The sequence below is a fragment of the Platalea leucorodia genome, assembly GCF_965183815.1.
Source record: "Platalea leucorodia genome assembly, chromosome: 7".
NCBI lineage: Eukaryota > Metazoa > Chordata > Aves > Pelecaniformes > Threskiornithidae > Platalea > Platalea leucorodia.
The window spans coordinates 56396077-56412808 of NC_138829.1; the positions used below are offsets into that span (position 1 = coordinate 56396077).

Sequence of the window (16732 nt, forward strand, 5' to 3'; positions counted from 1 at the left end):
TTGATGCATGGTTACCTTTGATCCCGCCTGGCAAGTAAGCGAAGGGGAAGCAAAAACCAAAGAAAGAAAGAAAAAATTAATCCCTGGCATGCTGACTCAGCACCTTTCACACTGTAAGCTTTGAACTGTACACACAGCTTCTCACCTTACCTATGCTCCCGTTCCCAGCTAGAAAGCAGCTTCGTGTCAGTTTTCAGCCTGTCAGCCTGCAGTAAGTCATTCCGTGAGCACTATGAACGCAAAAGCCAGCTCTGGAGGTGAGGAAGAAGCCTCAGGAATGAGGAGTGAGACCCTGGGGGAGAGCAGCCGCTTGGGAGAGGTCAAGAGGGGACAAGTGATCCTTGTTGCCTACCTGATTGCAACGCTAGAGCTGACCTTCCTCTTCATGCAGATGGGAGTCATGCCTGTGAGTATGAGTTGTCCTGCTTCACAGCACATCTTGCCTTCAACGCCTGGCTAGTTTTCTAGCAGTCAGAAGAGAGTTTCTAGGAGGAGAAAATGTATTCCTACCTAGCAGGCAAGCTGTGACTGCATTCAGGGTATGCCCAGGCAGTAAAAGCTGGTTTATTATTTGTACTGCAGTAGCACCTAGAGCCCTTTCCTGGCCTGATGGCCCTGGGTGAAGCTGATGTAGTTTGTGTCTTCTTGCTTGCAGTGGGAGAGTGACCCAACAAGCAGGCAGCAGAAATCAGAGGTTTCAGATCAGAGGTGGGTTTTTCTGAGGGCGTAATAAACCAGCTGTGAGTGGGAATCATTGCTTCTCACTTACTGGACTCTTCTGTCTGGTTTCATAGAATCAGAGGATCATTTAGGTTGGAAAAGACCCTTAAGATCATCAAGTTCAACCATTAACCTAACACTGCCAAGTCTACTACTAAACCATGTCCCTAAGCACCACACCTACATGGCTTTTAAACACCTCCAGGGATGGGGACTCAACCACTTCCTTGGGCAGCCTGTTCCAGTGCCTGACTACCTTTTCGGTGAAGAAGTATTTCCAAATATCCAACCTAAACTTCCCCTGGTACAACTTGAGGCTGTTTCCTCTCATCTTATCACTTGTTTACCGGGGAGAAGAGACCGACCCCCACCTTGCTACACCCTCCTTTCAGGTAGTTTCAGAGAGCCATAAGGTCTCCCCTCTGCCTCCTCTTCTCCAAACTAAACAACCCCAGCTCCCTCAGCCGCTCCTCATAGGACTTGTGCTCTAGGCCCTTCACCAGCTTTGTTGCCCTTCTTTGGACACGCTCCAGCACCTCAATGTCCTTCTTGTAGTGAGGGGCCCAAAACTGAACACAGTATTCGAGGTGTAGTCTCACCAGTGCTGAGTACAGGGGGACAATCACTTCCCTAGCCCTGCTGGCCACACTATTCCTGATACAAGCCAGGATGCCATTGGCCTTGCTGGCCACCTGAGCACACTGCTGGCTCATATTCAGCCAGCTATCAAGCAACACCCTCAGGTCCTTTTTCCACCAGGCAGCTTTCCTGCTCTTGTGAGCTCCTGGATCTATGATATGCCTGTCCACCCCTGTCTCTGGTGAGCCCAAGCCTTCTGGGAGATCTCTCCACTGGTTTTGTGCCTCCAGAGGCAAACCGCTCCCTCCTCCTGGGACTAAACCAGCCTGTGTTGCCCTGAGCCTGCAGGCTGAGAGAGTTTATTTATGAGAGGTTGCTGTAGTTGATCAATGATCAGTTACAGAGGGTTTGGGGACCTGGGTGCACAGCATGTACCAGGGAAGTGGGCAAGATTGGGGCACCTCCACACCTTCTGAGAGCTGAACTTGGCTGAGAGTTTTAAACAACTCTTAGCAAATGGCACAAAACAAAAACATGAATCAGAAATAGCTGTCCCTTGAGCATACAATTTTTAAATAAAAAACCCCAAAGGATTGTGGCTCTTCAAGATGTGCATCTGGGTTTTTTTGCAAGCTCAGGTTGTGGGTGTACCATCCAGATTATAAGTAAAGGCAATATTTTGTCCATATTGTGCCTGCATTTTTTTGGGCTTGCTCAATTAAACAACAGCTCCAAGACCTTACCACAGTCATCTCCTGGGTGGTGCTTGGGCTGCCCCAGGTGCGTGGTCTGGAGGCAGGAAGGCTACTTAAAATCTACCTCATCCCCCTTAGCAATAGCTGAATATGTTCAGCTGTGTTGGACTGCAAAGGTAAAGGGTGGTTCAGATTTGTCACCTGGTGCAAAATTGATGGTTTTGATCACATCCTGCTGATCGTCATTAGCAGATGGTGTCGGATGGAGGCTTTTGGTCTTTATTAAGCAGCCTGTGTCTGACCTATTAAAGATTTCATCTGTAGGTATGGGGAACTGAAGAAAGTGCTTGTTTGGAGCTGTAGTCCTTTCCACACTGGCATTAAGCTCTTTATTCAGAAATACAGCATACTTCATTTCCACTGACCTGTTGGGGTATTTTTCTTTTTTAGTACTTGGCAAAGAGCCTAGGTTTGGATTCAGTGGGGTTTGGCTACCTCCAGACAACCTTTGGTGTCCTCCAGCTTGTGGGAGGTCCCGTTTTTGGAAGGTAAGTGAGAACAATTCTCATGACCCTTTTCATAGCTGAAAAAGGCCAGGCATTTTTATACTTTAATAAAAAAACATTTAGTTCTGGTTCGTGGTCCTGTTGAAATGTTTGAAGATTTCATAAATGGGCAAGGGGAAAATAAATACTATAATTAGAAATACCGCAACATAGAAGCAGCCTTTATATTAACTTAGCTATGTTTTAATGACACACGTTTAAGCGTAACAATATACTGGGAACAGGCTTAAATCATCAGTGTCCTCAGAGCCCAGGTCCTAACGGCTTAATCCTGCAAATGTTTTACAGCCATGTGTAACCTTAGAAATGTCTTGTGACTGGGAAACCTAAAAAAAGAGGGTATTTATTGATGTTAAGTAGAGCTGTCAATGAAAATAATTAAGGGTCATGTTATTTCTACAGCTGACTCTCACTGTATCTGCATCAGTGTTTAATACAGAGCTAGACTTGCATGAATCTTTAAGAACTGATGCATCTATAAGTTTGTCTATCAAAATAAGACAAGAGTGGAAAAGATTTGGGTTTTCTGCCTCTCTACCCCATGGGATACATGCTCCTGTTCCTAATGAAATATAAACAGCCCCAAAGAAATTCAAGTGGTGGGAGAATGCATTCCTGAAAAGCAGAAAAAAAATTGAAAGAGCAGTGTAATCCAGGGATAGGAAACTAAAACGATCCTGAGAAAATCTAGGTTTTCTTGTTAGTCTGCTTCTGATCAACAAAGTAATAAATGGATACGGAGGTGGTGGTGTGTCCCTCAGTTTTACTGCATGGGATTTACCATTCTGGTTGATGTAGATTGTGAGCTCTACAGGATCCTCTGCTACGCAGTGTGTAGCGCTTCAGGGATCTGATCTCTAAAAGCCCTTGGACGCTACCACAATACACATATTAAAATTAATAACAGTATTAATAACTGATGTCCAGAAGAGATGCTGAAGTGAAGGAAAACAGCAAACCAGAATCTGTCTGGGTCTGGACTCCCACTGATGTAGATGGGACTGAAGGTGTATATTGCCAGATTGAAGCCAAAATTTGCAATGTAGGTTTGAGATAAAAAGGATTTTCTTAGATGTGAGGCTACTTTGACCTTAGTGTGAAGGTAGATAAAGGGAAAATGGGAAGGAAGGGGATAAGAGAGAGAAAAATGTGTAATTTAGTTCAGTTTTCTTTGTTCTTCTTGCCTGATGCTGATAAACAGCCATGAGAAGACGAAGCACTGAATTTACTCTTAAGGAACAAAACCAAAAAAGCCCTGGGCTATCTGGTTAATCATGGTCTTTAGGTTACAAACAGCTAATATAAACTTCCCTGGCTTTCATGTAAACAGAGAAGCTTTGTTTGACCTGTACCTCTTCTTCAACACAAACCCCTTTAATTACTTATGCTTAGCTTTGTAGATCAGTCTTGGCATTGGTTTTTGTTGTTTCTTTTAGTGTAAGCGCAAGTAATTTCTGTGCAAGGTAACATTCATTGCTAACTGTAATATGCAACTTCAGTAAAATGCAGGAAGGAGGAATTAGAGTGAAAAACTTTATCTAAGGCCTATTTTATGGTCATCTTAGTCCCAATTGCTCAGAACCCTTTCTGTGGTACTCTTGGACTTTGTCCAACTTAGCTTTTTAAAATATCTTGGAGTTGAATAAAACCTGAACTAAAACCTCATCTGGCTGTTTTGGTTTTTTTTTTTTTCCTCAAATAGAAGCAAATTTGAGTCACTATTGTGAAGTCTTTATTGAACCTAAATAGAAAGCTATCTATTTATTTTCTTTAAGTGGTGCTGAATGAGAAATGTGGCTTTGAACATCCTCTGGAAAGACATTGGAATAATTTCTATTGCTGTTGAACCTGAACTAAAAAATTAGCTAGCCTGATTCCCTGGTCTGAACCAACTCTAAGAGTCATAAAGGAAAACTTGAGGGCGCTATATGCTCTGAAGCGATAGTATTGAATGAGTTACCGAGCTGAGCTGCTGTAACTGCCTCTGTCTGTGGCTGGTCTTTAGCAGCTCTGAGATAAATCGTGTTTATTCATTGAAATGTCAGTGGAAGGGACTTAAGCAAGCACGTTATCTTGTGCTTACAAGGGGTCTGGAGACAGGCCGATCAGTGGCAGCTGTCTGCATGTTCCCCTGTTACGCCAAAGTGTCAGTGCCCACCTTCCCAGGTGGGGAGCTGGTGCTTCAGCACTGGTCCCTGCACTCCTCCTCCAGGCAGGGCTTTCAGTTTTGGGGGGCTTGTTTGGTTTTTTTTTTTTTCAAGGCAGAGTTTTGTATTGCCAGTATTCAGCAATGAAGAGAAGTTACCAAGTGAGCTGATCTCCTCTGAATATCTAGTCCTCTTTTGGGAACAGAGCATTTCTGAGAATCTGATCAGCGCTTCCCGTGGTGGATAAATGAGAGTGAGGTGGCCGTGCAGCTCCATCCACATGGGTGCATCATGCTTGTAATGACCTGCACAGTCCCACTTCTGACAACCTTGTACCATTTCTGTACCAGGTTTGCGGATCAATTTGGCACCCGAGCCGCCTTAATCATCTCCTGTGCATCTGGAAGTGCATTCTTCCTGCTCACGTCCATCTCCACCAGCATCCCGCTCCTCTTCCTCTCCAGGCTGCCAGCAGTGTTCATGCATGGGCTACCAGGTAAGGTCGGTCAGGGCTGAGTGACTTTCCAAATTGCTTTTATTGCCTGATTCCCCTCTTCTTGCTCGTGTTGCTGGAAGTCAACAGCACGAAGGAAGGCAGGAGGAACATTTGATAGTTAACAGGGGTGAAATGATGAGAACATGAAGCAGCAGGTGTATTGGTTATGGAAAGCAGGGCTGGTAGCCTCTAATCCCAGGTCCATTCTCCTGTATGATCTTGAACAAATTGCTTGGACTTCACCATTTAGATGTGGGTGATGAATACTTGCTGGCAGTAGTGCTATCCCAAACTTCCCAGTTGCCTTCTTGTAACTGGGTTATTTTATAGGAGAGCTTTTCCCTTTCTCCTGGTAAAATGAGCATATTAGTCAAAATGAAATGTGGTTACAAAAATATTACCCACCAAGCTGTTCTGCTTTAGTTGGCCTTTCCTAGATGTTTCTAGTAAAAACCATACAACAACCTTTAGCTACCAGAAGTCTGTGTAACTCATGCAAGAGGACTCAAGTTGATAGGGTGTTAAGTCTCTTCTTGCCACTTGTAAAGTGGTTTGAGTGTTTTGTTTCCTACGACTCATGGCCTGAACCAGTTCCACTCAGCCGTGTGCACAAGTATTTGCCCTGAGGCTGCAAGGACTGTTTTGTGGCAGGCGCTGTTTCTGTGGCCTAAAAATTTATATCCACTGCTCAGACCCTGTGACAAGCTTCTTTCAAGGGATTTGTTTCCCTGCAGGTGCTCAGAAGGTTATTACAGACCTGACTACTCCTTCCCAACGCGCTGATGCTTTGGGGAAGCTGGGTCTTTGCTTTGGAATAGGCATCATCATTGGCTCTGCCCTGGGAGGTGTCCTCTCCACCAAATTTGGGTGAGTGGTCCACTTGTTCTGTGTTGGCCTTGTTGTGACCATTGAGGGAGCTGCTAAAGGGTATTTTGCTTCCCCCCTAGCTTTTGGTGATATCTTACTGCTGGTGGCAGTAGAGGATTGTACCAGAACTCAAAATTTTCTTTCCATACTGCTACAAAGTACTCCCACTCTTTTTAAGGGGACCTTGTTGAAAATCTCATCTTCCATGTACTTAAATTGATGTAAAAAGAAGAAAAAGTGAGAAATGGAGTCTGTCTCCCAGTTGTCTTGTCTTAGGAGCTGAGTGTGCTGAAAAGCAGCCCATATTGCATGACTTGCTTTTAAGAAACAGTGTTGAACAACTGAGAAATGGAAATTTGGAGCAGTGTGAAACTCATGGAGAAACTGGTGTGCTTGGGGGATGCTCGATATAGAGCAAGACCTTGAGAAAGGGAAAAGCAAGCTTGGGACAGTGGGGGAAAAGAGTGAGGAGGTCTAGCCCTATTGCAGCAAGATGAAGCACATGCCTGCCACTTCCCTGTTTGCTTTTCACAGGCTGGCATGTTGTAGCGGGCTGCCACCTTCTCTTATAGAATCCTAGAATCATTCAGGTTGGAAAGGATGTCTTAAGATCATTGAGTCCAACCTGTTAACCTAACTGCCTGGTCCACCTCTAAACCATGTTGCCAAGCACCGCATCCACACATTTTTTTTTAATACTTCCAGGGACTGTGATTGTATCACTTCCCTGGGCAGTCTGTTCCAATGCCTAACCACTCTCTCCGTGAAGAAATTTTTCCTAATATCTAATCTAAATCTCCCCTGGCACAACTTGAGCCCATTTCCTCTTGTCCTGTCACTCGTTACTGGGGAGAAGAGACTGACCCCCACCTTGCTACACCCTCCTTTCAGGTAGTTGTAGAGAGCAATAAGGTCTCCCCTCATCCTCCTCTTCTCCAAACTAAACACCCCCAGCTCCCTCAGCTGCTCCTCATAAGACTTGTGCTCTAGACCTTTCACCAGCTTTGTTGCCCTTCTCTGGACACGCTCCAGCACCCTGATGTCCTTCTTGTAGTGAGGGGCCCAAAACTGAACACAGCACTCGAGATGCGGCCTCACCAGTGCTGAGTACAGGAGCACTATCACCTCCTTGGTGTTGCTGGCCATGCTATTCCTGATAGAAGCCAGGATGCATGTGCTCCAATAGAAAAGAAATGCCTGCTTTTACTGTATTTACTGGTATCTGTTTGTTATTAGTAAGGGAAGCTCCAAAGGCATGGTGTGTCGGAGAACTTTGGAGGCAAGGAAGTGCATGTGGCTGTAATCTTCCTGGAAGATTCCCCAGTGTTTCTCTGGTGGGGAAAAAAAAAAAAAAAAATCCCTTGTGCACTTTTGAGATTTATTTCGCTCTACTTCTTTTATGATGGACACTTGCTTCTGAAGATTCAGGTTAGCATGGAAATAACTTTTTTCTTCAACCTTTGCGGGCATTATAGCCGCTCTGCGGCGTAGGACAGAGGTTAAAACTCACTGGGGGAAGCTCTGGTTTTGCGGACTGGGGCTTGTCCGGGAGGGGAGCGGTGCCGCTGGCAAGTGCCGGTGTCCGCTGGGTGTCGCCGTCGGCCCGCCCGCGCGCTGCCTGCGGCTGCCCGCCCCGGTCCCCGCCGCCCGGGGCCGCCTGAGCGGCCCGGTCCCGCCTGCCCTCCCTGGCGCAGCGAGGCTGCCTCGGCAGCCATCGGCCTGCGTGCGCTTCGGGCGGCCGCGTCACGCGTCGTCGGGTTCTTTTTCATGATCCTTTTGCTGGTGCCGTAAGCACTGCGGGCTCTGCGTGGCGCTACGTCACCTGGGCGTTTTGCACAGGGCACGCTGGGTGGCGGTGGTCTCTGAACCCTGTTGTGTGTCCGCGCGAATTCGGGTGCTGCAGCGATGCTACTTTGCGGCTCAAGCCTTTGCAAAGGTTAATTGAGTTTAACCTCGCCGCCTTAGGGAGCAGCCCCTGAAAGGTCTGTTTGCTGCTGTACCTTGGCAGGGTTGGGGCAAGTTAATTGCTGGAGGCAATCTCGGGAGTTTTCTTCCTCTTGCTTGAAACCTGAAAAGGTTTTCCTTAATTCTTTTGTGGTTGGTGCCTGCTCCGTGTTGGCCGATTGACACAAGGCTGGCTAGGAGGATTCATTTTGTAGCTGTTATATGGTTACATAAAATGAAAATTGGGGATGTACATAATATTAACTAATTCAGGATTTGAAAGTATTTCTAGATGTTGATGGTTGAGTGGGGTTTTAATAAGTATTATTTTTAATCAAATACAGTGATTGTATCCCTTCTGCGTGTTAACTGTCTGAAAGTAAAGGCTACCTCTGTTCTCAGCTTAATCTTTGGTTATATGCCCTTATTTAAACACCAACATTCAAGTAGCATTCTTATCTAGCAAAAATTTATGGGGTTTGACTTTCCAGCGTGTGCATCAGTTGCTGGTTTATAGAAAAATGAGCAGTGGGAGAGAATCCCCTGTTTCAGTTAATGAGTTAGGGACACTTGAGTGCAGCCCGGGTTTGGATGTCAGGGCTTGGTGGTGTCGGACAACGGGATGCTTCCAGCCTCCCCAGGTTGCTGCTTCTTTTGAAAGCTTCTGGCCCTTACGTTTTGTGCCTGCAACATAACACCGAGAAAAGTGAATGTTGCCCCTAATTATGGGAAAGCAAGGGACCTGCACGTGAAAAACTACATGGCTTTTGACTTCCCCGTCGCCGGGTGGTGTTTCCCTGGGATCCGGCGGAGGGCAGCTTCGGCTCGCAGTTCGCATGCTGCCGCTGGAGCATCCCCTCGCAGGGCTTTGGGGGCTGCTCCTGCCGGCTCGTAGCGGGGCTGGGGCAAGCAGCCTGTCTGCCGGCAGCGTTGGGTTTTCTCCACGAGGATCTGTGCATCCCCCTGGAAGGATGGTAGGAATTGCCATTAACAAGGGACAAACCCCAGCGTGCTGGCAGCACCCTTCTGCCCACCCTGACATGCAGAGAGTTGATTTGATTTTATAAACAGCTGCACAGGGAGGCCACTCTGGGCGTTTGGTAGCCACCTTTGCCGCAACCAAATCCCACCTTTGCCCTGATGCCATGCTTAGCTCCTCTACCAGGTTTCTGCGCAAAGATTAGAGGAGCAACCTGCTGATTTTTAGTGTTTTGGCTGATATTGGTGGTGAGCAGGAATTCAGCCCTGTAAGCAGATGAAGACAGCTCCGTGCCATGAAACCACCCCCAGCGCTTCCCCAGCACCTCTGGCTGTGTCTGCAGCAGTGACCTGGAGGGAAAGGAGTGGGTGTCACGTTATGGACATACCTGAGGCTCCTTGGCCCTATTGCCGTATCCCACAGACTGGCTGTTAGTCATCACTCCCTGTTTTCCACATTTGTACAGCTGTACTTGGAGCTGCGTAATCAATTCAATTTTCTTCACAGAAAAAAGACCCGATCTCCTTCCTTTGAAAATAAGCATTTCTGCCATGTCATGGAAGAGCAAAGCTGGAGATTTCTGTCCACTCTGCATTCTTCGCTCTCCCTCACCACAAAGCTGGCCAGCGTTCCTCGTCTGTTGTTGACAGCATTATTCATATGTTAGCAGTGGTTTGTATACAAGAGAGGGGGTAGAAATCGGTCTCAGTTCCTCAGCTGATGTCATTTTGGTATTATTCCACTGTATTGTGTTTACCATTGATGTACTTGACCTAAAGAGCTGGGCTGTTGTTGTTTTCATTGTTGGAATAATATTTGTCAACTCTTATTTATTAAGGGAGCCCCAGGGAAGTTGAATGGCTTGTTCTGATTTGCATGAGACTTTTTTGGATGTCGGATCCTGACCTCTGCTCCTAAGCTCCAGCTGGAGCCACCAGCTCCAGCCCTTCCTCTTCCTCTCTCTGAAGGAGATTTTTCTGCCGTGTTTTCCAAAACTTTGAAAGAAGCTGTAGCAAAGGAATTGTGACTTTTAGTCAGATCTGGACATGTTTCATCTGTGAAATGTGGCCTTGCCTTTTGCAAATCAAGGAGCTGCTTGCCAGCTGGCTTTACCTTGCTGAATTTAATTGCTGGAGACCTTTCTTTTAATATATAGCCCTTTCCCCTCACCTCTGTACAAGCAGTGCGTACAACTGTGAAGAACATTCTTTCTATGGGCAGGGTGATGATCAGGCAAACTTACACCACCTGATGATCAGGTATAAGCCAATTTATTAGCACAAGCAGTTGTAATCTTAACCATTTGGAAAGTGTTTTCATGTTTGTATGCTTTTTTTTTTTCTTTTTTAATTGGGTGTTTTGTGGTCATTGATCAGTTGGATCAGGATTGTGGATATAAAATACCTGGCTTGAAAATAACTCCTGTAGTTCAGCTGAGGTCTCCAGGTTCTTGGAGAGTCTGCAAACTCCATCACAGCTCAACCACAAAAGGTGACTAAGAAAGAGAGCTCTGTTTGCTCTCTGCATATGTTCCCCCCTACCTGTACCCTTACTGGAAAGCTGTTAGGGGACCACAGGCTGCAAGTGAGTGTGTACCCCTGGAGCGAAGTGATACGGTATTTGTAGTAGACTTTGTGGCAGCTCTGTGGGTGAAGGGTGAAAGAAGAAGGCTGGATTAGTCTTCAAAAGCGGAAAGATGAGCCTAGGTAGCTAATTACAGAGATTTCATCCTTTCTTCTGGGACTATGATTAATTGCATTTGGCTTCTTTCTTCTTTCTTTCTAACAAGGACATACAGAAGCTTTGCTGCATGACCCAAGATTTGTTTGCTTTCTATGGACAAGGAGAGGTTTCTTTATTTTAGTGACTCAGCTGTAGGCTTAAATCTCTTGGAGCAATTATTCTTTTGAACTTGGGATTTTCCTGACCAAACCCCTTTGGTCTCTTATTTAATATTATTACAGCAGGCTTTGGGGATAGTTTTTCTTTTTTTCCCTGTCTGTGCTATTATCCTTCTTCCTCAAGGGGAAAAGAAGGAGCTTGTTTGCCTGGAGTAGGGAACTGCATTTCTTTTCAATAACCCATTTGAACAATGTCCTCTGGCAGGGAATTTCTCATCGCTTCGCAGCAGAGTGGAAAGACTGTGGGTGTTGAAAGGGCTGAAGGTTGGGAGCTGGGAAGGCGGGTGGGAACATGGCAAAGGGTGAGAGGGTTGCACTCCATTTTGGGACAAAGCAGGGCATTCTGCTGCTGGGAGCTGCTCTTGCTCCCTTCCAGTAGAAACCATGGTATTTCTCTGCCTGGGATGATGTCGATCGGCCAAGCAGCATGGATTGGTGACGCTTGTACAGGCGATGCTTTGTCCTTTGTATCAAGAGACTTTGGGGAGAGGGAAGTGGTGTCTGCTTGCCAGCAAGTCATCCACGAGCTGCAATGTGGTGTCACCGTTGGTTGAGCTCTGTGGTGCCTTGGGAGAAATGGGGAGGGAATAGCTAATGGGCTGTTCCTGAAGGAGCTGATGGTTTGGGGAAGGCACAGAGGACCTCAGTTGTGGCCTTCTGTGAAAAATAAATCAAACCAAAACAGGATCCAGAGATTCTTTTTCTCATTTACCCTGCATGACAACAATCTTAGTTTTGGAAGCCATGGTCCCAAAGATTGTCTGTGTTAACTGGGTCTGGATAGAGGATCATGCACATAATCCCTCCACAACTTCTTGGTTCAGAGTTCAGGTCTAGGACACTTCTCTCCTCTATTCCCAGCACCAGAGCTTTCTAGTTCCGATGACTTGTTTAACCTATTCTTGAACCTGAGAAATGCCTCAGTGCACTTTGGGTGGAGTTCACCTAATCTTAGACATCTACAGTGGAGACAGCTACACCTAAATTTGCTGTTCAGACTCTGTGTGGTTGATGGAGAGGCAAAAGTACTTCTACAGCACTGTTTACCTCCTCATGAAGCAGGCCTGAAACAGCTCAGGGGACAAACTGCTTCGCAAGCTTTCTGGTTGCTTAACACCTGAGTCCCAAACCACTAGCTTTGGCTATCAGCACATTGTGCCTGTGGTCACAGTCCTGGAGTTTGCTGGATCGTGAACATACCGGAAGTCACCAGGGTGCGGGTCCTGAGCAGTTTCCTCTGTGTTGCCTTCGTCCAACAGACAGGTCTGCACTAAGCTCATCCCCAGCCCTTCCTTCCTGCAAACCTCTACCCCACCTACCACTTCTAGGCCACCAATTTTAGATTTGGGTCCACTGGCTTTTTCCTATTTACCCATTGGAAGACCACACTGATACTGCAAAGGTGCCCTTGTTCCCCCTTTGCAGACCTTCAGTAAACCTGGCTCTTCCATCCTCCCTACAACCTCTGGTCTGAACTTCAGTGGAGGGGGAGGCATGATGGGGCTGAGAGCTCCTCTTTGGTCTTTCACCCATAGGTGGGGCCCTTTCCCAAGGGAGGAAGAGTGGGGTTCAGGGTAGGAGCCAGCAGCTCGTGGGAGGGAGAGTCCATGCCTCGTGGCTGCCCTCAAGGGTATGTGATGTGGCTGAGGAGGGCTGGGCTTGGGTTGAGCTAACTGGGTGCTAGTTGGCAGCCCCTTCCTCAGCCTTGCCAGGAGCTCCCCATTTTCCTTCAAAACCCTCATTCCCACTTAGCTTTCTGTAGGGATTTGGTGGGAGGGCTGTGAGCACAGCTGTGCCAGCTCACAGGGGATGTCCACCTGCCCCTTCTCCCCACAGCACCCTCCTTCCTCCTGGGCATCTCTGCCCTTTTGGGTTAGCTGCTTCATCTTCTCAGGGAAACCATGATGAAAAGGCATTAAAAAAAACATAAAGGGAGAAAGTATCCAGAACTTCCTTGTGTGGCTAGTTTGTGCTTCTTAGACAAAGAGCTGAGGTTTGGGGGCTGCTGGGAATTAACTTGCACCAGAGCCATGGGAAGAGGGTCTTCTGGCATGGTTTCCTTGGTGTCCGTCTGTGGGTTGACAGCGGTTACCCCAGCAGACAGACGGTTAGGAAATAAAGGGCGGGGAAAAAATACCTATGGGGGAGCTAAGGAAATTTCCCTGCTGCCTTCTCCAGCTTTCTTCGCGCCTGTGCGCTGGGGGAGGCTGCCCTGCCTCGCCGCCTCATGCCTGGAGTCAGAAAGTGAGGGGGCGGCGGGTGAGTGAAACCCAGTTTTGTGTGCGTGGTGGCCAGATCGCAATCAAAAGCGTGTGTGTTTGTGAAGTTACTTCTGCTAAACAATTATGGATGTTTGAACACCGCTCCCCTCGGCTGGTGCTTTGAAAGTGCTGGGTTTCTGTGCAGCGTGGTGCCCTGCTTGGTTGGTTGTTAGCTGTGTTCCTGCAAGGTTGGGTTGATGTGGTGGCTGATTTTTCTTGTCAAGCCTGGCTTAACAGCCCCAAGTAATAAATAGAAAAGAAAAAAACAAACCCCAAAACCTGGAATTTTATGGAAAGGCACAAGGTATTTTGGGTCTGGCCTCACTAGTAGAGGCAGTGTCGGAGGGCTGAACATGACCCTCACCGTGCGGGCTGCACAATAAGGCAGTGTCTGCTCATGACTCACTGGAGCTTCATCTGCTCTTCCCACTCCTGGAATATTTCACAACTGGGCAGCAAATCCAGCAGTATCACTGGGGATCAAAATCCGGGGAAATACTGTTTTCTTTGTTAAGAGAAAATAGAAAGCATAGAATAAGCTCTGGTTAAGTCCCTGAATTGGGGTTTGGGACTTGGCTCTGCCGCAATTTTCCTGTGATGCGAGTAAGTCATCCCGTCCCTCTGCATTGGTGTTCCTTGTGCATAATATGGGGCAATGAGATGGTTTTTCCTTCCCTCTCCCAATACATTTACAATATTGCTATTTAGATTATACAGCCTTTGGAATGCAGACTCTTTCTATCACGAGGTGCGCTCATGCAAATATCTACTACCTTGGGGGAATGCATCCAGTTTTTCCTGGATGTATCCTCCTCTTCATCCCCTGGTGTCCTGGGCAGGCAGAGTCTCTGAGCCCAGCTACGATCCCATTTTTTGGGCTTCTTTCTTTTTTTTTTTAAATTGTTTAGCAAAAGCAAGTGTCAGCCTTTTGCTGTTTCAGAAAAGCAGCAGAAAAAAAAAAAAAGCTCAGCCAGCCATAGAGCTCAGTGGGGGTGTCCCAGAGGTTGGGGGCTGAAGTGCAGGGCTGCAGAGCTGAGCCCAGGAAGAGCTAGCAGAGGGACCTGGAGGGCAATGTGGGGTGCCACAACTTTCCTTCATCCATGCCTGCACATGCTCATATGGCCAGCTCTCTCCTTTACATCTCCTAATCCTTTAGATTCAAAGGGTCATGCTTATGTTTCATTCTGATCTGCTTTGGTGAATGAACCCAGCTTTGTGGTGAGGTCAGGGCAGGAAGGATGTGGTGCTTCTGTGGGAAGGACTATCAGACGAGGGAGGGAAGGTCGGGATGAACGGAAATGTGCAGATTTGGCATGTGAAGGGTGAACTGGGAGGAGTTAAGACTTGGGGAGCTGAGGAGTGAAGCTCTGCAGGAGAAAGGCTTAGTGCTTTTAGATGTATTGGGTCATCTGGGGCAGTAAGATTGGGGCATTAAGGGGCTTGGGCTGGAAGGAAGTAGTATTTCCAAAATGGACCTTCATTTGCCATGGGGGAAGAAAGAGGACAGCACATTCAATGCTGCTGCTCTCCCCTATTTTACTCCTGCCTGAAATATGGCTGCTGTAAAGGATGGGTGGAAAAGCAGCCCTTGTGGAGGAGTTTGGAGTTAGGTATTAAACCCTCTCTGGCGCTTCTCTTGGCCGTTGCTGCCAGATGGATGGGATGAGCAGGAGGCTGCCAGGTGGATGGGGATATGCAACACCCTGTTGTCACAGGGTGCTAGTTCACCATGGCCTTGGGAGAAGGCCAGGCTGCTTGGATGGGGTGCTCAGAGGGATATAAAAAGGGTGTGACCTTTGCATGAACTACACCAGCTTCCACGGCCCCACCTGGGTTTTTGTTTCCTTGCAGTCTCTTTATGAAACCCTGCTCACAGCCACTCCACCAGCCAGCGAGAGCCAGAGGTATGTGAAGCATCCAGGCAGTGAATGCAGCCAGAGGGCAAAGGAGTTTCTGAATGGCCATCTCTAGGCTAACCCGAGTGCTTGTTGGGGCTTGTCTCTTTAACCTGACAAATCATGGGTTATCACAGCCAAGGGAGAAGGTATTTCCAGCATCAGAAACATTCTCTGTAGCATTCAGATTGCAACCTCCCGACTGCTCAGGCTGAGCCTTGTGCTGTGCCAAGTGGTGCAGCAAATGCTCTTAAGCATCACTGGCAAGCAGAGATGCTGATCTAAGAGGAGAGCAATGCTAACAGTGTGATGTGAGAGGCTGGACACCATGGTGAGGGTCTACCAGTGCACAGGGCATAGCACTGTGTTGAGCCAGTAGCGGGTCTGTGCCATAGCACATGCAGAAGCACTCTCAGTTTGCCCAGCTGGCGTTTGCAGGAGGCAGGGCAACATGCCCTATAGGGTTGTATTCCATTTGGGGGGATATGGGGCAGCAGCTTTGGAGGAGCAGCATATCTCATTGTAATTAACTATTGCTTGGGAGGTGGCTGGACGGCCTGGGAGAGACATGGACCCTATATGCTCATTAGAGTAATTTGCTTTGCTTTACAAACGCATAAGGGGCTCTGCTCTGCTTTCCAGCTGTCCTCTAAAGCAGAAGTGCAGTGATCAGGCTTTCCAGAAATGAATGTGGTTTTCTTTCAGTCTCCCACTTGGGGATGTCTAACGTGGATTTTCAGAGGATAGGAATTTAGCACTTCTGGAAATCTGGTCCATTTAAGGTAGTTCAGGATCTGAAAACTTTGAATATTTTTGAGCATCCGAGGTTTTCTTGTTTACTTGTTATTACAGCAATTGTTGCTTCGATTTTAATTTATTTTACTTGGTGGAGAGGGAATTATACATCTAATCCTTTGTGGTCTGTATGCAGTATTAACTTTCTCAGTCTTACTAAATGTTCCTTTATTCCATGATATTCTAGGCTGAAACTTTTGGACTAATTACTTCTTTACAAAACTTCACTGTGAATCCTTTTGAAATCTGCACCATTTTTATGGGATTTGGTTCGTTTCTCTTTGACCCCAGGGTATGTGATCTGAGACGTATTGAAGTCATTGGAAGTGTTTCCTTCGAGTTTGGTTTTAAATCAAGCTCTGAGTAAAGAAATTTGTAGAGGAAGGAAGGAAACCTCCAGAAACCTAAAAGATTCCTGCAGGATATTTCTTTAAAAAACGCAAATAATTAGAAATCCCCTTGGAAAAGCCATCTGGGGAGCATCTGAGCAATGCTTACAGGAAACCAGAGCCTTAAATGCTGTTCTCAGCCTTTAAAAAAACAGGGGATGAAAGGCAGTAATGGTTATTAAAGCTGAGAATGCTCATGCGTCAGATGTTTAAGCTTACTTCCTACAGAAGCTTAGAAAGGCTCTTTCCTGATATAAAGCTGTTTAACAGATTATGTGTATTGTGTGTGATGGGTTTCTTCCCCTCCCCTTTCCGACTGTCCGGACACAGTTGGATATCAGACAGATGATGGATTGATTCTTCTGGCTGATGTTTTCCAGTGTAGTCCTGGATGTTTCCTAGTCTTCCAGGAATTACTTTTCATGACAGAAGAAGACCTACTTCTAGATGGACCTATTGATGTTTAGAAAAGAAATTTTGAAACCATTTGTTGAAGAA

At 46.8% G+C, this 16732-nt stretch overlaps 1 protein-coding gene across 1 annotated transcript in view; it reads left to right on the plus strand.

Moving 5' to 3' along the window:
* Positions 1-205: 205 nt before the first annotated feature.
* SLC67A1 (solute carrier family 67 member 1) overlaps positions 206-16732 on the plus strand; it is a gene marked incomplete at its 3' end in the record, with an annotated part of 62907 nt that continues 46380 nt past the window's right edge. Inside the window, exons 1-4 of the mRNA XM_082318625.1 lie at positions 206-406; positions 2445-2542; positions 5058-5203; positions 5938-6070. Coding sequence (XP_082174751.1) covers positions 233-406; positions 2445-2542; positions 5058-5203; positions 5938-6070 — 551 coding nt within the window. The 5' untranslated portion in view covers positions 206-232. The remainder of the gene's footprint in view (positions 407-2444; positions 2543-5057; positions 5204-5937; positions 6071-16732) is intronic.